This window comes from Pelmatolapia mariae, linkage group LG10_11, assembly GCF_036321145.2.
Source record: "Pelmatolapia mariae isolate MD_Pm_ZW linkage group LG10_11, Pm_UMD_F_2, whole genome shotgun sequence".
NCBI classification, from domain to species: domain Eukaryota; kingdom Metazoa; phylum Chordata; class Actinopteri; order Cichliformes; family Cichlidae; genus Pelmatolapia; species Pelmatolapia mariae.
Genome location: NC_086236.1, coordinates 2,343,094 through 2,369,523, shown reverse-complemented (window position 1 = coordinate 2,369,523; position 26,430 = coordinate 2,343,094). Strand labels below are relative to the sequence as shown.

General features: G+C 39.9%; 6 protein-coding genes across 6 annotated transcripts; all 6 read right to left on the bottom strand.

The window, feature by feature from the left end:
* Positions 1-875: 875 nt before the first annotated feature.
* Positions 876-1,213, bottom strand: LOC134637075 (histone H4). Its single transcript, XM_063487408.1, has one exon. It carries the CDS (start codon positions 1,204-1,206, stop codon positions 895-897), a length of 312 nt encoding a protein of 103 aa, XP_063343478.1. The 5' UTR covers positions 1,207-1,213; the 3' UTR covers positions 876-894.
* Positions 1,214-2,788: 1,575 nt separating this feature from the next.
* LOC134636433 (histone H2B 1/2) lies at positions 2,789-3,394 on the bottom strand. The gene has a single exon (XM_063486411.1). The coding sequence runs from the start codon at positions 3,351-3,353 to the stop codon at positions 2,979-2,981; it is 375 nt and encodes a 124-aa protein (XP_063342481.1). The 5' UTR covers positions 3,354-3,394; the 3' UTR covers positions 2,789-2,978.
* Positions 3,395-7,424: 4,030 nt separating this feature from the next.
* On the bottom strand, positions 7,425-9,183 carry LOC134636419 (histone H1-like). The gene has a single exon (XM_063486394.1). The coding sequence runs from the start codon at positions 9,137-9,139 to the stop codon at positions 8,528-8,530; it is 612 nt and encodes a 203-aa protein (XP_063342464.1). The 5' UTR covers positions 9,140-9,183; the 3' UTR covers positions 7,425-8,527.
* A 1,809-nt stretch (positions 9,184-10,992) lies between these two features.
* Positions 10,993-25,156, bottom strand: zgc:163040 (uncharacterized protein LOC100038789 homolog). Its single transcript, XM_063486147.1, has 5 exons — positions 24,851-25,156; positions 21,644-21,666; positions 18,534-18,882; positions 17,184-17,188; positions 10,993-11,777 (listed from the first exon to the last, which is right to left on the bottom strand). Exons 1-5 carry the CDS (start codon positions 25,141-25,143, stop codon positions 11,455-11,457), a joined length of 993 nt encoding a protein of 330 aa, XP_063342217.1. The 5' UTR covers positions 25,144-25,156; the 3' UTR covers positions 10,993-11,454.
* Positions 14,302-14,906, bottom strand: LOC134636248 (histone H2A-like). Its single transcript, XM_063486146.1, has one exon. The coding sequence runs from the start codon at positions 14,849-14,851 to the stop codon at positions 14,477-14,479; it is 375 nt and encodes a 124-aa protein (XP_063342216.1). The 5' UTR covers positions 14,852-14,906; the 3' UTR covers positions 14,302-14,476.
* LOC134636512 (histone H2B 1/2) lies at positions 20,495-20,977 on the bottom strand. Its single transcript, XM_063486524.1, has one exon. The coding sequence runs from the start codon at positions 20,962-20,964 to the stop codon at positions 20,590-20,592; it is 375 nt and encodes a 124-aa protein (XP_063342594.1). The 5' UTR covers positions 20,965-20,977; the 3' UTR covers positions 20,495-20,589.
* Positions 25,157-26,430: the final 1,274 nt, after the last annotated feature.

Below are 26,430 nucleotides of genomic sequence, written 5' to 3'. Positions count from 1 at the left end.
CTGAAGACATGCCGTGGTTGGACAGACACAGATTTGTTTCCTGGATTTTTAAACATTGCTGTTTGTGCTCAGCTTTGCGCTGCTAAGAAATGTGTGCTTGTTCACACGTCCTTCACCCTTGGGATTTACAGTCTGACCGACATGGATATGTGAAGAATGGACTCTGCAGTGAAATGGCAAACTGAACCTCCGAGTGAACAACTGTTGAAGCATGAGCCCTCACACTTGTAAGTTTATCATAGGTTTCGAAAATATTACGTCGCAGCTATACTAGCTAGCTACGTTTATTGTATGCTAATGTGTGCTTCACATATGAAGCTTGAAGTTCATTTATTTTAATTTGTGAGTGCACACATTCATTCTCAACTGGACAGGGATGTTGATCAAAGACCATGTAGTTTGTTTACATGCCTGTTATTATTACAAATTATTTTTTGTGAAATTCATTTTCAATTTGAAGTACTTTAAGTATTTTATTTTTAAATACACTTTTGTAATGTTTGAATAAATAAAATAAAAGCAAAATGATTAATTGTATGATAAAATTATAAATTCATTTAAAGCACAATTCATTTTAATGGATGTGGATCTTGTGGTCCACCAGTTTCAGGTAGGAACAGTTACAAATCAGTGAAGTCTGTTAAGTTCTTTTTAGTCTATGTTAAGACTTGAATAGGTTTGTAACTTTCAAGTTCAATATAGCTCTCCGAGCATGTTAAATTTCAGAGACTTGGGGGGGAACCCCACATGCCTGAGGCGTTATAGCTTTTGATATAAAAACAGTAAAGTGATCAAAGCTCGTTTACATTAGCATATAATATTTGAGAATAGAGCTCTTAAAGACAGGTGTGTGGCTCTTAAAAGAGCCGTTTAGTTCTGTTGGTATGAATGTGTTTAACCGCCAAAGCCGTACAGAGTGCGGCCCTGTCTCTTCAGAGCGTACACCACGTCCATAGCGGTCACGGTCTTCCTCTTGGCGTGCTCGGTATAAGTGACGGCGTCACGGATCACGTTCTCCAGGAACACCTTCAGCACACCGCGGGTCTCCTCGTAGATCAGACCCGAGATACGCTTCACTCCGCCACGGCGAGCAAGACGACGGATGGCGGGTTTGGTGATTCCCTGGATGTTATCGCGGAGAACTTTACGGTGACGCTTGGCGCCTCCCTTTCCGAGTCCTTTGCCACCCTTGCCCCTTCCACTCATGGTTACAGTTTCTCCTTTGAATGAACAAAGACGAATGAAAGTCACAGTCGCAGGTCCTGTGTCTTTATGTGTGCTGTGAGGACGTAAAAGAAAACCGTGCGAACGAGTTTCGCTGGGCGGATCGAAGCTCAGTGGCTCCACCCACTCTTCTGTTGTCCAAATGTTGACATTTTGTCTTTTGTTAACGACAGATGACGTCTGTCAGGGAGACTCACACCAAGTCTAGTCTAGTTCACTTTTTTTCTTTTCACATAACTAACATGTAATAATCACTAGAATCTTTTTTAGTTCATATCAAACACAATGATCAACTGTAAAACACCAATTAATTTTTTTAAGTATCCATTGCAAAGAAAAAGGAAGAAAAGCAAAAAGGCAGTCTAACATGTAATAACTAAATACAATGTAACCCATATATAATTAAAAATAGATATGCACGTGTGTGCGTGTGTGTGTGTGTGTGTGTGTGTACACGTGTACTTCAGTCATTATGAAATATGGAATAAGAAATAAAATTTTCCTCTCTGATGGATAAGATACAACAGAATACTAAAACCTTTATTTTCATGTTAAGACGAGTCCTTTGCACAGCTTTGTTTTTGTAAATGCTAGGTGCAGTTCACATTTCAAATACAGGAAATTCTGTCCATACATGAAACAGCTATCAAGTATTTGAGTCACTGATGAGAAAAATCCTACTATATGATATGTTCAACTAATGCCGGGCTCACACTGTGCGATTTTTGGCCCATTTTCAGCCGATTTTTCAGTCGTGCGACCGTTTTGTCGATCGGCCCGAGTTTGTCCTTCATCGTGCGTCGTGCATCGTGTAGTATACGTGGGGTAACGAGAAGCGATTAACACCTCACGACCAGCTCCCGATCATCAATCGCGTGGTCGTGAGGATTTCAAACAGGTTTGAAATCCTCGCGACCGTCGTGAGGGTGTCACCGCAGCTTTTCACACTGCGCACGCGCAAACACAAATGTCAGCGAAAAAGACGGAGCAGCACGGCTGTGCAGCGTGTGATCTGGACACAAGCGATGGAGGCACAACTTGTAGAACTATGGAAAGCTCACCCGAGCCTTTTCGATGTGGCCTCACAAAATTATCACGACCACAACAACCGTGAAAATAGTTGGATTTACATTGCTGCTCAATCACAGCTGCCTGATCAATGTTTTTCATTAGCAATTTAGCAAAGTTGATGGTGGTGGTGTGAGTCTGTGTGAGTGAAAGACAGAGGGAGAGTGAGCGACAGATTTTCTGTTATAACCTTTATTTTTATGGACGCACAGTGTGAGCACTCAGGTCGCATCAGAGCATCGGGCGGTATAGTGTGAGACCCTGCATCGTGACCTACGAACTTATAACCCCTGAGAGTCAATCGTGCAGTTTGAGCAGGAGCTGAATAACGCGACTGAGGGGAGGGAAGAGAGAGAAAAAAAAAAAAAAAAAAAAACACAACACAACACACACACACACAGACCAAACCCGCATAGCGTATGCTCAGCTTAACAGAACATTGTCCGTGCATTCACTCCAGTGACAAACATACAAATTCTATGAACAAGTCGGACATCAAGATGCTTCTGGTGACGATGTAATGTTTTATTTTACAACAAAACAAATATTTCATTTTGTCTGTTTACTTTTGACTTTTAAGTACTAAACAGTTTGTGTTATTTTAAAATTTTGTGTAGACATGTGCTCTTCAGAAGAGGTGGGTGGCTCTGAAAAGAGCCGTTGGATGGGTGCAGTAGAGCTGCAGTTTACTTGGAGCTGGTGTACTTGGTCACGGCCTTGGTGCCCTCGGACACGGCGTGCTTGGCCAGCTCACCGGGCAGCAGGAGGCGCACGGCGGTCTGGATCTCCCTGGAGGTGATGGTGGAGCGCTTGTTGTAGTGAGCCAGGCGGGAGGCCTCAGCGGCGATGCGCTCGAAGATGTCGTTGACGAACGAGTTCATGATGCTCATGGCCTTGGAGGAGATGCCGGTGTCGGGGTGCACCTGCTTCAGCACCTTGTAAACGTAGATGGCGTAGCTCTCCTTCCTGGTCTTTCTCTTCTTCTTGCCGCCCTTGCCGGCGGTTTTAGTCACGGCTTTCTTGGAGCCCTTCTTGGGCGCAGACTTGGCGGGTTCAGGCATTTTCTTTCTATATTACTTCACAGCAGAGAATGTGCTCGTCAGCGCAGACCGGCTCTCTTTTATTTCCGCTGTATGCAAATAAGGCTGTGCAGATCCCCGCCTGCTATTGGTCGAGGCTCTGCCTTTGCTCGAAAGATTGGGCGTGCTGTGTAAACAAGGAAGACCAAAAAGGAAAGCTGGAAGTTCCCGTCAGCGTCAGCTCCCCCCCCCCTTTAATCAGTTCAATTAATCAGTTAAATGTGGCACCCTGTCATAAATATTTAATTTCTATTAATTTTGAAAGCTTACAGTTTGCATATGATTTCATCACCAAGTGTTAAACATTTGTTGAACATTTCACATAATGCGCATGACAATGCAAAGGTTGATTCACAGTCTTTTAATACAAATAAACAAATATATGAATTAAAAAATGACACTGATAGTGTTACTGCTGTACATTTGCTCTGAAGAAGTGACCAGAGGAAAGAAGATGAAAGCACCAAGTAACCTCCAGCGTTCTGGTTTGATTCCCAGTTCCGAGCGTCAGCATTGTCATAAGCATCATAAACAACTCGAATAAACATATGTTTAAACTTAGTTCCACACAATCTGTAGCCCCATCCTGAGACAGACCAACACCCTGACCAGGGTTCCTTTGTCTGAGGTGTGATAGCTGAGATTAAATGAATGGCTTTCGCAGGCTGAAGAACAGCACTCACTGCATCTGTACATTTATTCTTTGTGGGGGAGCTGCACAGCTGGCACAGAGAAACAGACACCCACATTCACAGCTACAGTCAGTCTAGAATCACCAATTAAACTAACCAGTGTTTGGACTGCGGGACGCAACAACGGGGAGAACATGCAATTGCTGAAAGAAAAGCAGCAGGCAGCTGGATTAAAACTCAGAAACTTCCTGTAAGGCAACATTGCAAACCACCATATTACAAGTTCTGCTTTAATTAATGCTATAGGAACAATATTCCATGCATTCATCAAATCCATGTGTGAAGTCTGTGGATAACACCATTGGTCTCTGTAACTACAGATAGGGATACCAGCACCGTACCCAACGGTGTTCAGAAAACAACCGAGGAGGTCATTGCGCTATGGCAGCTGCAAAGAATAGTCTATACAGTGAAGGAACAAGTCCTCACTGTATAGACTATTTCCCTGTAAACAATGAATGTTTATTCATTTTTTGTATGTTTGTTTTAAATAATGTGTGGTTTCAAGCCAAGAACTATTTTTGTTAACTGAAAGCACAATAACAATAACCTTGATACTATATATATATATATATATATATATATATACATATATATATATATATATATATATATACATATATATATATATATATATATATATACATATATATATATAGTTTAAAATAGACATCTAGATATTGTACTGTAAATTCCCGCTTGTTTTTTCTTAAAGATTACCTTCTTTAATGAATCCTGACTGATTATAAACATTATGTATTTCAGTATTAAAGCTGATTTCCTCAGATGTTATAATAGAAAAACATTTTTCTTCCCTATTTTATATTAGCGTCATGTTTTATTAGTGTATCATATTTTTTTATTTTGTCACTTCAGATTAGATTAGATTAGATTAGATGAAAGATTAGATGAAACTTTATTAATCCCTCGGGTTGGTTCCTCCAGGAAATTCAGTTTTTTATTCACTTTATATTTTAAGAAAAGTTTAACTATAATGGCTACTTTTCCTGCTTTACTTGGATGTTGTTTCTTATCTGTGTGAGTAGTTTCCAGTTGCTTCTCTTGCTGTTTTAATGCCTTTATTCAAGAATTATAGCAGTGGGTTAAAAACTCTCTGAATTCTTTCATCTTTAATAAAATCATCAGTGTGGCTGCTCTCACAGATATAACAATAAAGTTCCAGGCATCCATAAAACAGAATTTACAAAGTTTAACAGAGTTAGCTTTCTAGTTTCCATCTAAAGATGATGTACCATGTTCTTACTGAGGGATTTCTGACAAATTAAAACATAGAGATCTGCTATCACTTCAGACATAAATTAGGGTTACTGAAGTTGGACTGGCTGGTATATAATGGTGTGTTATGTGGTGGCTAGCTACAAAGCTATGATTAGGGCAATATAAAGGCATTAGCACAATGAAGCTGGAGGACAAACAATACTATTTGTCCCCTCAATAAAAATTAACATGAGGGTCATTGATGGGGAGAGACAAGGAGGGAGGAAAAGATGCTGAGAACACCTGAGATAATCCATCCCAACCACACAGTCATTATTATACTGCTGCATGGTTCTGACCTCTGTAATTTTTTTAATTTAATATAATATAATTTTATACACACACACACGTAGATATACATATTTACTATACTTATTCAGTAATGCACATACACTCTTATATTTTTACATATATTTATTGTTATAATCCTCAGTTTTACCCATTCTTATATTTTGCTTGTTCTTATGTTATTGTATTGTATTTTGCACACCACTGTTACTTGTGAAGTTTGTACACAAGAACTTCACTCACATGTGCTGTACCAGTGTACCTGCACATGTGATGTGACAATAAAAGTGATTTGATTTGGATTACTAGCTATGAAAACTGCCTGATCCTCAGCTTCACATGCCCATTCAAATCTTTGTTGACCTCAGAGTGATTCTTTTCTGACTCTTTGGTGTCTTATTGGCAGTAGTTACATCGTAAGATTCTTAAAAACTGAGCTTTAAAACATGCTAATAAATTTCTAATAAAAACCCAGAGATGCTGACAGTGATCACTGAGGGATACAAAGCACTATTTAAGATACAAAGCATTAAAACACATTAAGAAGAAAACATCTTGATGCATGCTCAATCATCCAGGTAAGTAAATCTCCAAAAGTTGATTCTGTTCATCTGGACGTAGCGTTTTGTGGGAGAAACGTTTCGTCACTCATCCAAGTGACTTCTTCAGTCTCAGCTGACTGCAGGTTTCAATCTTATAAACAGTACATTTGCATAATGACTGAAACCAGCCCACTGAAGGAACAATGGGCTGTGAGGTCAGTTCCTCAATTTTAATTATGCAAATTCTTATGACCATTGATCAACAACCACTGATCAAAGACCACTGATCAATGGCCATGAGTACCATTCACAGAGAGTTGAGGAATAGCTGCAATTACAGCATTGTAAGAAGAACCTGCAGTCAGCTGAGACTGAAGAAGTCACTTGGATGATGACGAAACGTTTCTCCCACAAAACGCTACGTCCAGATGAACAGAATCAACTTTTGGAGATAAGAAGACAACAGTCTTAATGAATTCATTGTAGTTTAACCCTTAAAGGACAATATTAAAAGGTAATATTAAAAGGTTGGCTCAAAATATTGTCATCATTATTAAGTGTACTGGTGGCCAAATTAAGCTTTCCGAAGCACTGATGCTTGTATTGAAGAAGGGTTAATTACTCTAAGCTTTTTAATACTTTTCTGCTTTGGTGCCCTCTGGTGGACAGAAATATGAAGAGGCGCTTGAATGTACAACTTGAAATGAACTACTTCATTATGTTTGCCTCTGCACAGCTGAGTTGATACATTGTATTTGATATCACGTGACAATTCTCTGCGATATCGATGAGGTGGTTTGAACGTGTATTTTTGGGGTGGAAAAAAAAGTTTGTGTCTATTTGATTATAAAGTGATTCTGGAGAATGAACATTGCTTGTTTAAACATGTGCCACGCTGTGCACTCAGTTTGTGACTTCTTGAAGTTTTTTTTTTAATAAATACAAAATTTTAAAAATACATTATATATAATAATATACAACTCAAGCTTACTCCCAACTCAGGTCTTGCCTTGATTTGATTATGTAATTAAGGAGCAGACTGGTACTTTTATTATTTTAACTATAACTAATATATACATACACACACATATAAATATATATGTGTGTGTGTGTGTGTGTGTGTGTGTGTGTGTGTGTGTGTGTGTGTGTGTGTGTTTCTTAGGTAGGTTTTAGACCTGGTGGTAGAATTGCTTATGAACTGGATTTTATTTATGAAAAAGCAGAATGTAGAGGACATTCTGCTTTTTCTGCTCCCTGTGTGGCTCCATGTCTGTTATGTTGTACACTGTCTCGCTGTTTTGCACACAAAAAATCACCCAAATATAGCACAAACCAAGCCAATGTTTAAATTCCTTATAGGACTGAAGCAGTGATGTACTGAATGTAGCTCAGGAAGTCAATGAACATGGGACTCTGTTCAGAGGAACCAAGCCTGGACACAGTGGTTCTGCATGGAAGGCCATGGGTGCAAAACTAAAGAAAATAAATACATCACTAAATGGACATTGAATGGACATTCGTTTTATTTAAAATTTCTCTTATGTCCCCAGCACACATAATAATTAAATGCATTTATTTCCTATTTTAATTAATTGACCCATTTAATTCTTTAAGGATGTATTTATTTAGTTCACTTTGCTACCCACCTTCAAACATTATTCATTACACCTGTAGCTAGTATTTTCTAATTCATTATATTTAAATCGCATATTACTCTTTACTCTCTGTAGAATAAGGACGTGATTCCATGTTACGAGTCACAGCACACCCCTTTTCATCTTGCTCAGTTGTTTCAATACCAAGTCAAATGAAGGTCTCACCACTTGCTGTCTGATGTGCGGACGTAATAGAAAGCCAATGACAGCGGTTTTCATTGGGCGGAGCCAAGAGGTCACTTTGCCAGTAGTTATGAGTAGGCTATGGAGTTTTTGAATGACTTTAGTAGTTTATTTATAGCATTTAAAAAATTAGAAATATCATTTTTAGTGTTTTCAGCACTGAAGTAAATTAATCTGATATTTTGTAGATGCTCAAATTTCTAAAAGCTCTTTTTAATAATACAATTTCCCCCCATACGGTTTCTGCATTTTTGAAAACTGACATTACCAACTTCAAAATCAGCATGTGCTAAATAAGCGCTAGCTGGCGTGTGTGCGAGTAATAATTAAATTAAAAACAATATAATAGCAGATGTAAAGAGATTTGATTCCCCTCTAGACTCCATTTATCTTTGGGCACTGTCTGCTACACGTTTAACAATAAATCTGTAAACCTGATGGCTTTAGGAACAGGCTCTTGTAGCATTGTGGTGGCTCTTAAAAGAGCCTTTGAGTTCAAACGTAACAGCGAGGACAGCTTACTTCTTCTTGGCTGCGGTCTTTTTGGCTTTAGGCTTGGCAGCCTTTTTTGCCGGGGATTTCTTAGCTGCGGGCGCCTTCTTGACCACCTTCTTCGGGCTTTTAGCGGCCTTCTTCGGGCTCTTCGCGGCTTTCTTTGCGGGCTTCTTGGCAGCAGCTGGTTTCTTAGCCTTCTTGGGAGACTTCTTTGCGGCTGCGGGCTTCTTTGCTGCCTTAACCTTCTTCGCTGCCGCAGGTTTTTTGGCAGCGGCGGGCTTCTTGGCTTTAGGAGCGGCTTTCTTCGCTGGCTTCTTAGCCTTGGGCTCAGTGGTTTTCTTGCCTAGCTTAAAAGAACCAGAAGCGCCGGTGCCCTTAGTCTGAACCAGGGTGCCCTTAGAAACCAGGCTTTTGATGGCGATCTTAACGCGGGCGTTGTTCTTCTCCACATCATATCCTCCTGCAGCTAGAGCTTTCTTCAGGGCAGCCAGTGACACGCCTTTCCTTTCTTTGGAAGCGGTCACTACTTTAAGGATTTGGTCGCTGACGCTAGGGCCGGTCTTCTTGGGCTTGGAAGCCTTTTTCTTCGCTGGTTTAGCGGGAGCGGCGGCTGGCGCTGGTGCTACTTCTGCCATTTTTCCTTCTTGTGTTTTCGTTGCTGCTTTCGTGATCCAACTGGAGTCCGAGAGACGAGATGAGAAACTCGCAGCAGGAGTCTCCTTTTCAATGCAACATGAGAACCGTGGAGACTCAATCCAGCGCAGCGCTCTCGCTTGCAGCCTGAGTGAACTTGTTCTGTGTTTTCTCTTCCAGATAAACACGTTAAAAAGTAGCTCAAGGGGCAACGCTGCGGACTGACAGTAAAGCAGCCGACAAGCGGACACGAGTGTCTTCAAATTTAGCGCATGTTGAGCCCCGGTGCTTATTGCAGTTTTTCCCTGAAACTCCGAAACCTCGGCGAGTCACAGCGGAGCTTGGCGGCTTCGCCCCTTCTTTTACCCCATAAAAGGACTTCAGATCAAGTAAAGCTGCACCAAAATCACTTTTCCAGCAGAGCCACATGTTCTTTTACACATTCAAAGTGAAAAGATCCACCTGCAGGCAGTCAGTTTGGAATAAAATGAAGATATTGTGACCGCAGCAAACACACTGATGAAGGTGGAGGCTGGTGACAGCCAGGCTTCATACCGGAGCTGTTCGCTTTAAAAGTTTCTCTTGCTAAGAACATTTATCACGAATTGAGAGAAATACTGAACATTACAGGGGATTATAACACACAATTGTATTATTAAGAGCCCCTCGGAGCCTTGTTGAGTCCGCGATTCGAAGGAAGGGATTAGCCTATTGGACGCTGTGACGGTTTAAAGAAGACAGGCCGGTTTATAGGGCTCTTTCAACTTTCTGCTTCACAAGAAAACAAGAAAGAAAGAAAATGTGTAGAGCGAGGCAATGACAGAAAGAAATGTTACAAATTACAGAAAAAATGAGCCAGCTGTGGAGCAGGTGAGTCATTGTTGTACTGTTTTGGCTTCTCTTCAGTTTCGCTGTTTTTCTGAATATCTGTGATATGTCCATTTGATGCTCCAACTTGAAGGCAGGCATTTGAAGGCCCCTCTGTATCCCATTCTCTGTTTTAAAAGCCAACATTTTTTTTTCATCTGTGTCTAAGTTTTCTTTGTATTCTCATTCCTTCTCGAGTTTCTAAAACCTCACGAGCTTCAGAGTTGCTCTGATAATTTTAGCCTCAGAGGTGATGCTTGTGTACCTAATAGTACATGTTATTATTATTAGTAGTAGTAGTAGTAGTAGTAGTAATATTACCTATACTTATTATATGCCTGTGATATTTATATTTAAATGTGGATAGTCATCGCTTTATAACTAAAATGTAGCTGCTTTTTTCCAGATTTATGAATATAGTGTCTCTGAAATTACTTAGTTTTTTTCTATAATGGACCTCCCATAATTATTATTATTGGAGTTACAGAGCACTGTGGATGGTTCCTAAAGAGAATTCTGATAAAGAAATCCAACTCATCCAAGGTGATATGAGCTACTTAATAAATGCACATGTTCTACTGTGATGTAGTTTGATGTAACACATTTTTATTAAAGTGGATAAGAAACTAAACCCCTTGTTTGGCTCTTTCACGATTCCCTTCTATGACATGAAGGGGAATATCTCCTTCAGAGGATGTTTACACACATTCCCAAGTTCCCTTTTTGACTGGATTAAACAATTATGTTTTTTGACCTTAGAACTGAAGAAGCTTCTCGGATGAGAGGTGAAACGTCTTCAAGCAACCTTAAGAAGTCCAGACGCTTTTCTTTGCGAACTCCTTTGACTACGATGACCTGGATGACTGAGAACCTTCACAGACAATTATGTTTTTATTTATCTGCAGTTATTTCCATAACCAACCAGGTTCACATGGTATCCTACACAAAAAAAAAAAAAAAAAAAAAAAAAGCAAGCTACAAATTGGTGAAATATTTTGCCATGACATACCAGTCTCTGAGCCTCTATACATTCAGAAATCCTTTGTATTTTCCCCACTTTCTGGAAAGTACTGAAACAGTGCTGAGTTTACTGATGCCACATTTGTTTGGTTTTCCATGCACTTTAAAGACATGAGCAAACTCCACTTGTGCTGATATGTCTGAGCAATACTTGGTGCCTCAAATTGAAGCAGATAATCATTCAAACCACAAATACTGAAGGGGCTCAGATGAGTTTCATGACTCGGTTAAAATACTATCGCTTGAAGACAACCCACCCGAGTGTCTGAACCCAGTCATAGTTTAACATAATCTAGTTCGCTGAATAAATATGTCCGCAAATGCGAGTTTGATTTCTTACGTTGCCATGTTATCTGAGACCAAAGCTCTTAAAGACAGGTGTGTGGCTCTTAAAAGAGCCGTTTAGTTTTTTCAGTTGGTATGAATGAGTTTAACCGCCGAAGCCGTACAGAGTGCGGCCCTGTCTCTTCAGAGCGTACACCACGTCCATGGCGGTCACGGTCTTCCTCTTGGCGTGCTCGGTGTAAGTGACGGCGTCACGGATCACGTTCTCCAGGAACACCTTCAGCACACCGCGGGTCTCCTCGTAGATCAGCCCAGAGATGCGCTTCACTCCGCCACGGCGAGCAAGACGGCGGATGGCGGGTTTGGTGATTCCCTGGATGTTATCACGGAGAACTTTACGGTGACGCTTGGCGCCTCCCTTTCCGAGTCCTTTGCCACCCTTGCCCCTTCCACTCATGGTTATAGTTTCTTCGTTGAACGAACAAAGACGAATGAAAGTCACAGTCGCAGGTCCTGTGTCTTTATGTGTGCTCTGAGGACGTAATAGGGAACTTCTGATCGGGTGCAAGCAAACTCGCAGGTCAGCCTATGCTTACCGAGTAGCGATGTGTCGGTCGCGAATGAAATGGCTCTTAGGGTCGGGTCTTTGACGTGAACGACGCGAGCCGGCTCCTTATCGCGAGTCGTGGGTTTTTTTGTTTATTTTCCCCCTTTCTTTCTTTTTTTTTTTTACACTTTATTTAAAGTATACAAAATTACAAATAAAATTTACATACACATACAATTACATATACAAAACCATGATCACATACTACTCATTAAGGAAGAATGAAAACAAGGAGGAAAGTCGAGCATCTGAGTCCACAAAACACTTTTAAAACTTACAGTGTCAATACATTCCAGGGGAAAACTTTTCCAAGTTTCAGGTCCATTGTTCTTCTTCTCCACAGATCTGAAATGATATGTTTACTCACCACATCACTACTTATCATCCTTTGTTCTATCACTCCTTTGGTACGGGTTTTCCAAATATGTGTGTTAATTACACACATTATTAACCAAAAGAGTCTCCTTTTGTCTTCACCCATTTTTTCTTTAAACAAACCATATTTAACTGCTTTAATGTTAACATCAACATCATAACCAATTTCTGTCATCTTCCGCCTTATCTCAGTTGTCCTATAACAGTCCAATAGAAGATGTTCCAAGGTCTCATCTTCATCACAGTCTATCATAGGACATTTCATGGTGGTAACAAAACAACTCCACTGAACCACTGCCCTCACAGGGAGGCGCCCGAGCGAGATGAGCCACACCACATCTCTCATGCTTTCGGATAATAATTTATCTTGTATATTTTTAACTATCGAAAGATTCTCGTCTTTATCTACGTACTTATATTGAATCATACCTTCATTTTTAATTTCATTAATTTTTTTATAGATATTTTTCGTATTATCTTGGAGAATATTAAGACTATAATGTTCCCATTGACTTGATAAATCTCCATACATAAGTCTGTGGTATGGTACGCCCGCTCTGGCCCTGCCTCTTTATTTGTTCCACAATTCTTCCTTCCCTCGAACCCACGGGGCACCCCGAGAAATTGCACTGTGAGTATTTTTAATAAACGGGATTCGCAAAACAATCTCTAAGTCTGGGGCTCCCAATCCCCCGTGTTTCTTACTCTTGTACATAAATTTTCTCTTAGTCACTTCACGATTGGATCCCCAGATAATTTAATGCACATCTTATTTTCATTACGGTTTTTCTCGGAGGAGGAAGTATTGTGGCGAGGAAAATAAGTTTTGAAATTATGTGTGATTTTACAATATTAATACATGTTTTATAATTTCTCTCACCCTCTCTCTCGCACTTTTTTTCCGCTTCACTCCACATGCGAGCCTTGTGCTTGCGCTGGGAAGAGGGGGGAGGGGCGGTAGTTACACTCGCAGTAGCACAGGAACAGAGCGGGAGGGAAAGAAAGAGAAAGAGAGCCAGGGACAACAACGTCACATTAGAAAGGTATAGTAATCATCCACAACTATTTTCAGTTGCAGATGATAAAGGATTCAGAAAGTTTATTCATGCAGGCCCATATGACAGAATGTGTACCTTCTTTTTGTTTTCATATTTTAATTTATATTTAATTGTGTTGTGCTTTGCAGTGTTTTGTGTTGTTTCACTTTAAATTTGTTTAAAAAGGAAAAAGCTGAAAATTTAAATAGTTAAAAGTTGAAATGTGAATAGTTGTTTTTTGTATTATATGATTTATTAAATTTTATGTGGAGTGAATAAATAAAAGTATTTACGGTGGCCCCTAGAGACAAAGCATGTACAAACTCCAAAACACGTACAAAAGACAACAGAAGTGCTCCAGGATGCTAGGCGCAGTGTTGAGCTTTTGTTACCTAGTGGCTACACAAGCCAGCAAGTACCAACGACCAGATTTGGTGTGTGGTAGTAACAGGTAAATGAACTTTTTTTTTTTTTTTTTTTTAATTATTTGAATATATATGAGTGCTTGTGTATAAATACACAAACAATACAAATATGCTTTCAATTGTGTAATTTAAGTGATCTAGGTAGCTCTGTTTTGGAAGTTCAGTTAACACTAGCAATGTGTTTTGGAGTTCGTACGTGCTTTGTCTCTAGTGGCCACTGCATATATTTATATATAAATAAAACCACTTTTTTTAACATTAGTAATTGCTTTCGTGCATAGTTTTGTTGTTGTTAATAATAAATTCATTAAAACAACAAAACAACCTGAAGAGTCGGTTGGGAGTCGAAAGAACCGGCTCTTTTTAGTGAGTCGAGCCGAAAGAGCCGGTTCTCTAAAAAGAGTCGGAATTCCCATCACTATTACCGAGTGGAGTTTCATTAGCTTTTATGCTTAAGTCGTCCATCAGAGTGAGCGCACACAGTATGTAAACATTGTAGAGATGGGAATGTCTTTAAAAGTTGAGTTACCAATTTTCATATCAATTTAACATGTACAATTGATCATTGTAATTGTAAATTTCTCGGCACTGCTCCGAGAACACTGAATATACAGCTGTTAACCAAAATTGTGTGCCAACTAAAATCGAAGAAAACGCTGCTCTTAAGAGGTTGTGAGTGGCTCTTAAAAGAGCCTTTAATTTATTGAAGGTGGTCGTGGTATTTTATTTAGCTTTCTCAGTCTTCTTGGGCAGCAGCACGGCCTGGATGTTGGGCAGCACGCCGCCCTGAGCGATCGTCACTCCGCCCAGAAGCTTGTTCAGCTCCTCGTCGTTGCGGACGGCCAGCTGCAGGTGGCGGGGGATGATCCTGGTCTTCTTGTTGTCACGGGCGGCGTTCCCAGCGAGCTCTAGGATCTCAGCGGTCAGATACTCCAGCACGGCCGCGAGGTACACCGGGGCGCCGGCACCAACACGCTCAGCATAGTTACCCTTCCTCAACAGCCTGTGGACACGACCAACAGGAAACTGCAGCCCAGCGCGGCTAGACCGAGTTTTCGGCTTTGCCTTCGCTTTTCCGGTTTTTCCACGTCCAGACATCTTGTTTGTTTTTTCTCTTATTGACAGGAGAAAAGTATAACTCAGACAGCTTCAATACCAGCTTTATATACTACTTAGCTGTTCGCTCATTGGTTAGCGGGATCGTGAGAAACAGCGTCCAATCAGATTAGAGATGACGTCAAACCTCACATTTAACTTCCGTTTTATACTGTACGAACTGACATGCTATAAGCGATTTTAGTAATTCACCCTGGAAATACTCAAATATATAACAGTAACTCCAAAATACAGATTAAGTTGTTTAATTCGACTCTATACAAGGAAATGTAAGAATATATTACCCTAAATTTGTTAATGTTTCAGGCACACATTCTTTTTCATATGTAAATAATGCACAGCAGCAAATCAGGATTATTACCCTATGAGCTTGTTATAACATTTTTCCATATTAATTATGAAACTCTTTGAAGCACTGACAAACCTCCGCTCATGACATTACTTATAATATTATCAATTATTATCTTTAACTATGTTTGTGATCCACCATTACAGCAGTAAGTTTTATGTCCTACAGTTCTTCTACAGAAATCTCATTGACTTTTTCATATAGTTTATCAGCTGAGGCTTTGGATGCATACTGTTAAACCTCTGTTATGGGAGCCTTTTTGTAATCCCAATTGGAATCTGATACATATAAAGAAAATAACAATGGCTCCAAACAACTGTCTTGACGTACCTGACATGTTATGCGTCTCATCTTTGACAGGCTGCCATTAAAATAAACACTGCTTCTGTTTTATCAGATGTCTTAATAATTAGAGAGGCTGTAATGTTCTGCCTTTTTACCCAGCAAGAAATAATGTGTAAAATCAAAAGTTTTTTTGTACTGGAACTCTTATTAATGTGATATATTTCCACTTTTTGATAAAAGTACACACGCAGATATTATGAAATCTGAAGTCTTGGTCAAATATCCCTCAATAGTAACTCAAATTCAAACTGTTTCTTATCTTATTTAACAACAACGTCTTTCTTTTTTTCCCCATTTTAGTTACAAAACTTCACGTCCTTCTAGAGAATCACATTGTGACTGAATACTCCTGATCATCATTCAGATTCTCGTTTTCTACTACAGATTCCAAAAAATATATTTTAATAACATCAAAAAATTCCTCCTTAAAAACATTTTAACGCTATTCTGCACCCGCTTTTCAAAACATCCTGTGCTTTTGGTATTGGAATTCTGCTTGCCCCCTGCCATCCTTGTAGATCCATTTGTAATAAACTACATGTGTTAGCTTCCACCTCATGCATGAAGCTGTTGCAGAACTGTGGGGCTCCTTTAGTGACAGACTGCTGCATCCTTATCACAGCGTTATCACATTTCCTCCCTCCCAGCAGCTGTTAGACCTCCAAATAGTACACATAACGTGGTTTACATCCCTGCTGCTATTTGCACAGTTTTCCCATTTTCTGTAAATAGACTGTCATTGTTGTTTTTCAGCACAAATATACTTTTTGTACAAACTTATCCTATGTAGTTGCACATTTCTTTGAGTCTGATGCTATTTTTAATAACCATACAGTATTTTTTTCTTATGCTTTAAATTTGCACTGTACAATCTCTTATTTCTTGTTTGTTTGTTTTTTTAAATATATATTCTTTACTTTTGTGTGAAACTGGATGCTCCATCTTCCTGTCACTTTGCTGTTGGAAAACTGGAATTTCCCCAATGAGGGACCAGAAAGCATATTTCTTTTCTCTTCTGTTCTATTCTAGCTTGAAAACAGCTCTGAACATTCACATTTATTCCAGTGTATTTTTAAAATTCCTAACAAATGAATCTCATCATTTAGATCACACACATTATTTATCACCATGACCTAAAATAGCATCAGGGAGTCAGTGATAACATCAAACCAACAAAGGTTTTAAATTTGTACCTCAGTACCTCATCAGGCATTCAATCATATCTCACTTTAGCAGGTGTTTGAGCCTGTGTGAAAATATTTATCTATCTCTGTGTATCTGGCAGTCTATCGATCTATAGATAGACAAACACTGTGTTCACTCTTATATTGGTAGTCTGAGCTTAAAAACAACAATAAACTGTGCAGGTTACCAGGTTTCCATGTAAAGGCCAAATAAATGATGTTTAAATAAAACCTTTCCAACTTGTGCTAACTAAATACAATACCTCAAGGGCCAATGTCCTGCAGGTTTTAGATGTGTCCTTGATCCAACACAGCTGATTTAAATGGCTAAATGACCTCCTCAACATGTCTTGAAGTTCTCCAGAGGCCTGGGAATGAACTAATCAATTGATTAAGGTGTGTTGACCCATGGTGTTATCTAAAACCTGCAGGACACCAGCCCTCGAGGCCTGGAGTTCAACATTTCTGCTCTAATGTAATAGTGTTATGATCCTGTGCAACCCCTGCACGTCAGCGTCAATGCAATACTCTTCAGGTACTCTTAGAATAAAATCCATGGGTTTCTAAAACTCTGGTGTCCATTTTTACATTTATGTTGTGACTTTTGAGTCCTGTAGTAACAATGATCTTGGTCTTACAAGTTGCTAAAGGTGCTGAGGAAGGCAACCTCTGTCATGTTATGCTCAGAGCATCCTCTCTTTAATGATTTTCAGCTGCTTCCCTCAGGTCGTCGGTATAAAGTGCCTGCAGTGAACCCAAAGAGACAGAGTGTCTCTTTTATACCAGCTGCTGTTGTACTACACATTGTACTTTTTTGATAATAAAATTTGGGCTGTTTTTTGTTTTGTCTCTCTGTATGGACAGACTGCAAATCAATTTTCCACTGTGGACAATAAAGTTACCTTTGACCATATATAACATATGCTCTGTTAGTCTCTCACTCTCCCTCTTCGTGCTGAGCACATGACCACTAATGCACTTATTCCTTTTGGGTGAACTTGATTCTTGCCTCTAGACATCCTGAGGCCAAGTCGGAACAGGAAATTTGAACACACGTTGTTGTACAATTTGTTTTAGCTTTATCTTTATTTTAGCATTTTTTAAAGAAATGATGATAACTGCATGCATACTGTCTTACTTGAGAGCTTATTTTGTATTATTCAATTATGTTATCCCGAGAGGTAAAAACTGCAACTCTCAGTATAAATTGGCACTTTGTAATACCAACATAGCTTGTGGGGCAACATTCGGACAGACTCACTGCCACTTGAATATCTTAAAAAAAGACTTCCCGTTTTTCATTGAGCACCCTTCCTGCAGGATCATACTGTGCAGACAAGTGGTCATGCTAGCCACGTGAAGTACTAACAAATTAACTTCACAAAATTTGTATCTTCACTAGGTCTGGTTCTTAAAACTACAAATACTCAACATTTTTTCTTCGCTACCTTAAGATACTTGTCATAAGCTTGAATCACAAATATTAAGTAACAGAAAATAGCAATTTCACTTATGTAATTAATAATTTCAGTGGGGCTCCTAGTCTTTAACACTGGGTGACATAAGGCTGTAGACAAGCTGATAAAGCATTGTTCAAACAATGAGTTATAACCTAGTACGTAGTGAAAAATCCCAAGCTCTTAATGAAGATGTGTGGCTCTTAAAAGAGCCGTTGTGTTTGGTGTAAACTGGTCTCAGAACAGCTTAAGCCCTCTCTCCGCGGATGCGGCGGGCCAGCTGGATGTCTTTGGGCATGATGGTGACCCTCTTGGCGTGGATGGCGCACAGGTTGGTGTCCTCGAACAGACCGACCAGGTAAGCCTCGCTGGCCTCCTGCAGAGCCATGACAGCTGAGCTTTGGAAGCGCAGGTCGGTCTTAAAGTCCTGAGCGATCTCCCTGACCAGGCGCTGGAACGGCAGCTTGCGGATCAGCAGTTCGGTAGACTTCTGGTAACGGCGGATCTCCCTCAGAGCAACGGTACCGGGCCTGTAACGGTGAGGCTTCTTCACGCCTCCGGTGGCGGGGGCGCTCTTACGGGCAGCCTTGGTGGCGAGCTGCTTCCTGGGAGCTTTTCCTCCGGTGGATTTACGGGCAGTCTGCTTGGTCCTGGCCATTTTCTTACTTAGTCGAGTCGCTTGTCTTCTCAGCAAAAGACGAATGCTTAAGTGGGGTGACTCGCGCGCTTATATTGGAAGAGGCAGAGCTAGGGTAGCGCTGATTGGTTCAGACAAGTATCCCGCGTGTTCGGGATCAGCCCAGCTATTGGACCAAGAGAATTTGAAAATTTAAAGGAAACCACTCCCTTCAAGGCGGTTGAAATGCGCGCGTTTATGGATACGAGATTAAAAGTACGTTTAAAAAAGATTAAAGAGTAATTTCAGAACAATAAATTACAACGGCCGTCATTATTAATTAGTTTAGTTAATAATATAAACACAGCCTGGATGGATCTTTGTTTAAAATCCTTTATTGTGCTTCTGTATAACGTAATTATTGTAAGGATTCATGTCTTACGTGTGTAACTTTATAATAATAAATATTATATAATAATATATTATTGTAAAATATAATAGTTTTATGTCACGGGGACAACATATCACTACAGTGATATTCAAACCAGTGTAAAGAAAAATAAAGTGATAGACAGGCTTATCTTGATAGGTTAAGAAATGTAGACATCAGTCCAGCTATTTTTATGTGCAATTTTCTTCATACAGTAAATATCTTCAATTGTTTTATAACTTAATCAGATTAATAATCCTGCAGAACAGGATTGTTGTTCAGATGAAGTGGATCCTGCTTTGGTTTTAAATGTGATCCGAGTCAAACCGGTTTAACTGCCAAAGCCCAGTTTTTCCTGTTGTAGTTCTAACTTGATACAAGTTGACATGTTCATGTCTTACCTTTTGAAGGCATTTTACTTACAGTAAAAGTTTGTTCTTGTTTGTCATGTGGATTATTTAACGCACTTGGAAAACAGTAAACCGCAACTGACTCCTCCTCACCGCTGTCTACCGTCTCACTGACTGAGGGGTGTGACGTGAGGAGCGATCCTGAAATGTCAATACTTCCAATACCATAGTTTCATGTTGCAGGATCAATTCCCATATGAAAAAATTATCTAATTTGATTAAATTTATTTTTCGTAAATGCGACATACAGACAAGAATTGAACTACAATTGCCTTCCGCCTCGTATTCATGTGTGTGCTACGCCTCCGCAAGAGTGCGAGCTAATGAGAAGCCCGAGATACAAAACATGCAAACTTGACTTTGTTCACAGATCATAACTGCGTTTACATTCAGCATAGAAACTATGCTGTGTGCGATGTATTTGGGAAGACAGTTACATACTGTAGCAACACAAAGAACCTCGTTTAAATGGTGATTCGACACATCACTAGTTGCGACTGAGCAGATGATTGTCAAACTTATTTTACATTGAAGGCCACAAAAGCCTCACCCAGATGAATTTTTGGAACATACCCTCCATGTTTTCTCAAAACTGTCCCGTGGACTGAACCTTGTCTTTATCAGTGATAATTGCTACTAGACCTTGTGTTTAACACCACTCTAACTTCTACTTTTCATAAGCGAAACACTGAGCATAGCAAAATTGTTTATACTTTACTTGCACAAACTGCATGCTGTTTCGTATTGATCCTATTTTGTGGAGTATTGTTTTAATGAGTAAATGACATTTCAGCTAACGGTGATTTTATGCTCAGTAGCTTTTTAATTCTCCTTAGTCATACGGCGGTGAAAACATCAGGACATGTGCTCTTCAGAAGAAGTGGGTGGCTCTAAGAAGAGCCGTTGGGTGGGTGCAGTAGAGCTGCAGTTTACTTGGAGCTAGTGTACTTGGTCACGGCCTTGGTGCCCTCGGACACGGCGTGCTTGGCCAGCTCACCGGGCAGCAGGAGGCGCACGGCGGTCTGGATCTCCCTGGAGGTGATGGTGGAGCGCTTGTTGTAGTGAGCCAGGCGGGAGGCCTCAGCGGCGATGCGCTCGAAGATGTCGTTGACGAACGAGTTCATGATGCTCATGGCCTTGGAGGAGATGCCGGTGTCGGGGTGCACCTGCTTCAGCACCTTGTAAACGTAGATGGCGTAGCTCTCCTTCCTGGTCTTTCTCTTCTTCTTGCCGCCCTTGCCGGCGGTTTTAGTCACGGCTTTCTTGGAGCCCTTCTTGGGCGCGGACTTGGCGGGTTCGGGCATTTTCTTTCTTTGCTACTTCACAGCAGAGAATGTGCTCGTCAGCGCAGACCGGCTCTCTTTTATTTCCGCTGTATGCAAATAAGGCTGTGCAGATCCTCGCCTGCTATTGGTCGAGCTGTTGCTCCCCGTCTTTAGTGGGTGAAAAGTTACTGGCAGTCGTACAATGCAAAGTAAAGGAAACGTCGGCAGTTTTAAGTGTTTTGTGGACTCAGATGCTCGACTTTCCTCCTTGTTTTCCTTCTTCTTTAATGTGATCATGGTTTTGTATATGTAATTGTATGTGTATGTAAATTTTATTTGTAATGTTGTATACTTTAAATAAAGTGTAAAAAAGAAAAAAAAAGAAAAAAAGAAACGTCGGCAACAGCCCTCTGTTTAATTTAATGAAATGCAGCTCGTCTTTTTAAATGATGCTGAGAAAGCAGATTTCATGACATTTATGCAGTGTTTTAGGGAAACAGAGAGGTATTTGGGACATAAGAGAATTTGTGCTGCTTCATTGTTAGTTGTTCATGTTCTGATTTCTCAAACCACATATGTTTGTGTCCAGCTTTAATTGGAAATCAAACTGAAAGAAATATGTAGTACAATTTCTAATCAGAGAAAAAAAAGTACAACTATAAATCCTTTACTTTACTTGCTGCATCACAACACGTCCTAAAAGATTATGTATTCATACATTTAAGGTGGATCAGGGTTGGTCTTTCATTGCTTTAGAGCAGTAGTCCATTGAAGCTGCTACGTTGCCACTAAGGAATGTCCAATGTCACAGTGTGCTGGGGATGAAACGTTAGAACATCTGCTGTGATCTTCTTATAGAACCACAGAAATTAGACAACAAATGGCTAGGGTGGGATTTGACATTGATAACAACATAAAAGCTATAAAGTAAGAAAAAATGTTTGATAGTAAAAGACAGTTTTTCTGGTTAATCATGTGTATTATTAATACCCACATTTGGAAAACAAGAACTAAGTGGTTGTGAAACAAAAAAATGATTAGCAGTGAGGCTGTTGGTAAAAACATTTTTCCAGATCTGAGGAGGAGAAAACAGAAGAACAATAGTCTTTTACCTTGGGAACTTTTAAACATATGAATAGATAAATAATTTTAAGTATTTTTCTTTTTTTAATCTCTATTCTTTCTCTGTGTGTTGCAAATTGTTATGTCTTGACTTGTACTTTGATGTAAATTGCCATGTGATTTGAATATAAAGGCTTTAAAAAAAACATCTTTCAACAACTATTCCTGTGACGGTTAAGATGCTGCCTCAAAATGAGTATCCTTTGAATTTCCAGCAACAACTTATAACATAAGTGCCACCACCATCCTTGTGAATTTGAACCAGAGATCATTGTAGTTTAATTATTCTATATATGCTTTGTGTATCCCCTCACAACACCACGGGCCTGCTCTTCAGGAGTTTGTAGAGTGGTGTGACAGCTCCAAACTTGAATTGAACGTGAGCAAAAACAAAGAGATGGTGGTGACCTTCTCTAGTAGGCAGAGGGATCTGGCTGCTTCAGTCACCACCACCATCCACGGGAAGCCATTGGAGGTAGTTGAGGAGTACAAATACCTGGGAACCATCTTTGACAACCTCCGGAAATTCTCTGCCAACACAGAGGAGATTCTCAGGAGGTGCCACCAACGGCTATACCTCGTCAGGAAACTCAACTCCTTTGGAGTCAGCACAGCCATCATGATGACTTTTTTTTTTTTTTAAATAGCCTTTATTTTCAAAATTCATGGCAATTCACAACAAAGCAACACATAAAAAACTTTGCATCAAAATATATGGCAATACACATAATAGTTTACAACAAATACATGAAAATAAAATTTCAATTAACCTCCCCAAAATCGTACTCAAACATTTTAACATTATTCATATCTTTAAAAAATCCCAAGGTAAAGGACTATTATTTTTCTGTTCTAGAGTTTTCCTCCTCCTTAAGTCTGCAAGAATATTCTTACAAACAGCCACACTATCCATCATCTTTTGTTCAATGACCACCTTGGCTCTTGTTTTCCAAATGTGGGTATTGATAATGCACATGATTAGCCAAAAAAGGCATCTTTTACTGTCATACATTTTTTCCTTAAACAGACCATACTTTATAGCTTTTATGTTATTATCAATATCAAACCCCACTTTAGCCATTTGCTGTCTGATCTCTACCGTTCTGTAGCAGGATAACAGTAAATGTTCCAGGGTTTCATATTGGTGACATAGCAGCTCCACTGAACTACTGCTCTAACCGGGAGACGTCTGACAGAAATCAACCAAACCGTGTCTCTCATGTTTTCAGAAATCAGTTTATCATAGACATTTTTAACTATTATCGGGTATTCTTCTACGCCCACGTCCTTATATTTTATCTGTCCTTCATTAATTTTGTTATTAATTATATTATGTACTTGTTTAGTGCATGTTTGTGTCCAATTAATGTCAAGATCTTTCCACTGCTCTGTAATGTCGCCAAAAAGAAGCTTATAATAAGGTATATTTGATCTAGCCCTACCTTTTAAATTTTCCCATTGTGCTACATTACCTTTAATCCAAGGAGTTCCTCTATTAAGAGCGCTAAAAACATTTTTAATAAAAGGAATTCTCAAAGTGATGCTAAGATCTGGCACACCCAATCCACCACACTCTTTACCTTTATACATCAAGGTTCGTTTCGTTACCTCTCGGTTTGTTCCCATATTAATTTAACACACAATTTGTTTAAAAGTATAATTGTTTTATGAGGAGGAGGAAAAACCGTGGCGAAAAAAAGAAGTTTCGATACTATGTGGGTTTTAACTATATTAACTTGCGCTTTATAATTGGTGTTTTTATTTTCCCATTTCGCTACTTCTTTAATTTCACATTCCTTTTTAGACCAGTTTAACAAACAGGGGTCCCCTGACTTTTTAACTATGCCTTCCTGGAAAGCATCATGACCTTCTCCATCACCTGCTGGTTCCACTCCCTCAGCCTTCAGAACAGGAACAGACTGCAGCACACTGCATCAGTGTGCTCTAAGATCATCGGCCTGCCTGTCAGAACTCTGGCACAGGTTTTCAGCCAACAGGCCCTTAGACAGGCAGCTAAAATCATCAACGACCCCTCTCACATTCTTAACCCCGCATTTCAATGCCTCCCCTCTGGGCGACGCCTCCGCTGCATTTCCTGCAGGACTGAGAGGAGGAGCCACCTTTGTCCCCAAAGCCACTCTGCTTTTTAACACCAGCTGATAAGACCATTTCCCACACCCATAAACCACACTCTTTTTAATACTGCCGACACTTTACTCACTTATAGTTATTTATTCACCTTTCAGTCACTTTAATTTCAAAACTGTAATTTATCTATATTGTGTATTTATTATCTCACTCTTATTGCCTGTTTATGCCCTGTCTGCGCGCTGCTCTGATGTATGTTAATTGCCCCTGGGGGATAAACAAAATCCTTCTGATTCTATCCTTTAATGAAGCCACAAAACACCTGATAACAATTTTCATGACTGTATTTTGAACTGATCAGTTTCAGCAGACAACGCACTGAAGCCATTCTTCCTTGGTGTGTGGCTTAAAGACAAACGTATCACTGCCTGCATTTGCCTAGTTACACAAACGTTTGTCATACTTAAAGGCTGAAGGTTTGGAGAGACAACCATGCCTCAATGATCCCTTGATAATCTTTGTAACTACCACATGCCTTTAACTTGCTAGTGAAACTAATTAAATCAAATGTCTTTTATTTGTCATAATTAGGAAACAAGATTAACAGGATAGAACACATCAAAGACCAAAGCTCTTAAAGACAGGTGTGTGGCTCTTAAAAGAGCCGTTTAGTTTTTTCAGTTGGTATGAATGAGTTTAACCGCCGAAGCCGTACAGAGTGCGGCCCTGTCTCTTCAGAGCGTACACCACGTCCATGGCGGTCACGGTCTTCCTCTTGGCGTGCTCGGTGTAAGTGACGGCGTCACGGATCACGTTCTCCAGGAACACCTTCAGCACACCGCGGGTCTCCTCGTAGATCAGCCCAGAGATGCGCTTCACTCCGCCACGGCGAGCAAGACGGCGGATGGCGGGTTTGGTGATTCCCTGGATGTTATCACGGAGAACTTTACGGTGACGCTTGGCGCCTCCCTTTCCGAGTCCTTTGCCACCCTTGCCCCTTCCACTCATGGTTACAGTTCCTTCTTTGAACGAACAAAGTCGAATAACATCGCACGCGAGCTCTCTAGTCTTATCTCTGAGTGGCGGACGTAATAGAAAACAGTTGCCGTATTTTGTTTTGTTTTTGGTGAATCAAATTTCATGAGCCCCGTCCACTTTCCTGCCCCAGTGTGGACCTGAACCGATTTTAGCTTTATTTGTTTTTAATAAGATATAATATAGTGATTAACTCATTAGTCTAGCACATGATTCGAGGTTGGAAGAGACACAAATCCCTGAGAGGGTTCCATCAAAGAGGATATCCAGCCTAAACACCTGGCCTAAATCAAATGTGGAGCCATGAGAATACTGCCAGTAAACGATCTACACATCTGTCATAAAGACTCACACCAAAGCCTCCTCATGATGTCTGAGCAAAGTCTGTTTTTATTTTCAAACAACTAGCATTTTTCATTTTATTTTGTTCTTGAAGCACTTACTGCAAATGAAAAAGCATCTTAAAAACATTTTTCCTGCTGTCTTTACTGCTTTACAACCCAAAATATAAGCAGATATAAATATAAACAGATACACTAAAAAAAATCGCAGTACACATTCTTGCAATGTCATTCATTTAAAATAACAGAAACAGAGCCTGCAATTCCACATTCTATGGCAATCAGGGAGGTTACATGATAACTTTTTTCAGAGATTCTGTTTCTCTTAAAGATGAAATTGTTTCTTCCACATTACAATCTTCAATTTGGTTTATTAAGATGTCATAAATGTACAATAAGTTTAACCCTTTCACAATAAAACTTATTCATTGTCCTTTGTGGTGAACAGCAGGACTTAAACCCTCCTATTTTTAATACTTCAAAAAGCTGAGGGCTGAAAGAGCTAGAAAGGATTTGATTCAAGTTTGTGGAAGGAGGGTTAGACTTTCAGCTTTTGGGAGATGAGGTGGAGCAGATCCAGACATTGCAGCAGAAAGGTGACATGTTTGAGGACGAGTAAACCAGCTTTCAAGGAGCCAGATTAGGGACGAAGTAACAACACCCACAATCCAGTATGGATTAGAAGTAATGTGAAAGCTCGATCTCTTACACTGGGGGATTTGGTTTCCCTTGCACAGCTGAAATACATCTGCTCAATCTGCACAGGCTTTCCATGATCTCAGCAGACTGATGTAGATTTGCTAGAAGCGCACTTAACCCCATCACTTTTTTCTTTCTCAGTCCAATTTCAACCCTTTTGAAACTGGGTTGAAATTATTTTTTACATGAAACAAAATCAGCTGCTCAGCTGATCTCATTA

What these genes read in the sequence shown, in the direction of transcription:
- LOC134637075 (XM_063487408.1), bottom strand. Translation starts at nt 1,206, where the DNA reads ATGAGTGGAAGGGGCAAGGGTGGCAAAGGACTCGGAAAGGGAGGCGCC.
- LOC134636433 (XM_063486411.1), bottom strand. Translation starts at nt 3,353, where the DNA reads ATGCCTGAACCCGCCAAGTCTGCGCCCAAGAAGGGCTCCAAGAAAGCC.
- LOC134636419 (XM_063486394.1), bottom strand. Translation starts at nt 9,139, where the DNA reads ATGGCAGAAGTAGCACCAGCGCCAGCCGCCGCTCCCGCTAAACCAGCG.
- LOC134636248 (XM_063486146.1), bottom strand. Translation starts at nt 14,851, where the DNA reads ATGTCTGGACGTGGAAAAACCGGAAAAGCGAAGGCAAAGCCGAAAACT.
- LOC134636512 (XM_063486524.1), bottom strand. Translation starts at nt 20,964, where the DNA reads ATGCCCGAACCCGCCAAGTCCGCGCCCAAGAAGGGCTCCAAGAAAGCC.
- zgc:163040 (XM_063486147.1), bottom strand. Translation starts at nt 25,143, where the DNA reads ATGAGTGGAAGGGGCAAGGGTGGCAAAGGACTCGGAAAGGGAGGCGCC. An exon ending in AAGAGACAGGGCCGCACTCT is followed by an intron (nt 21,667 to 24,850) that starts GTACGGCTTCGG and finishes AAGCAATGAAAG; the next exon opens with ACCAACCCTGATCCACCTTA. An exon ending in AACCCTGATCCACCTTAAAT is followed by an intron (nt 18,883 to 21,643) that starts GTATGAATACAT and finishes TGAGAAGACAAG; the next exon opens with CGACTCGACTAAGTAAGAAA.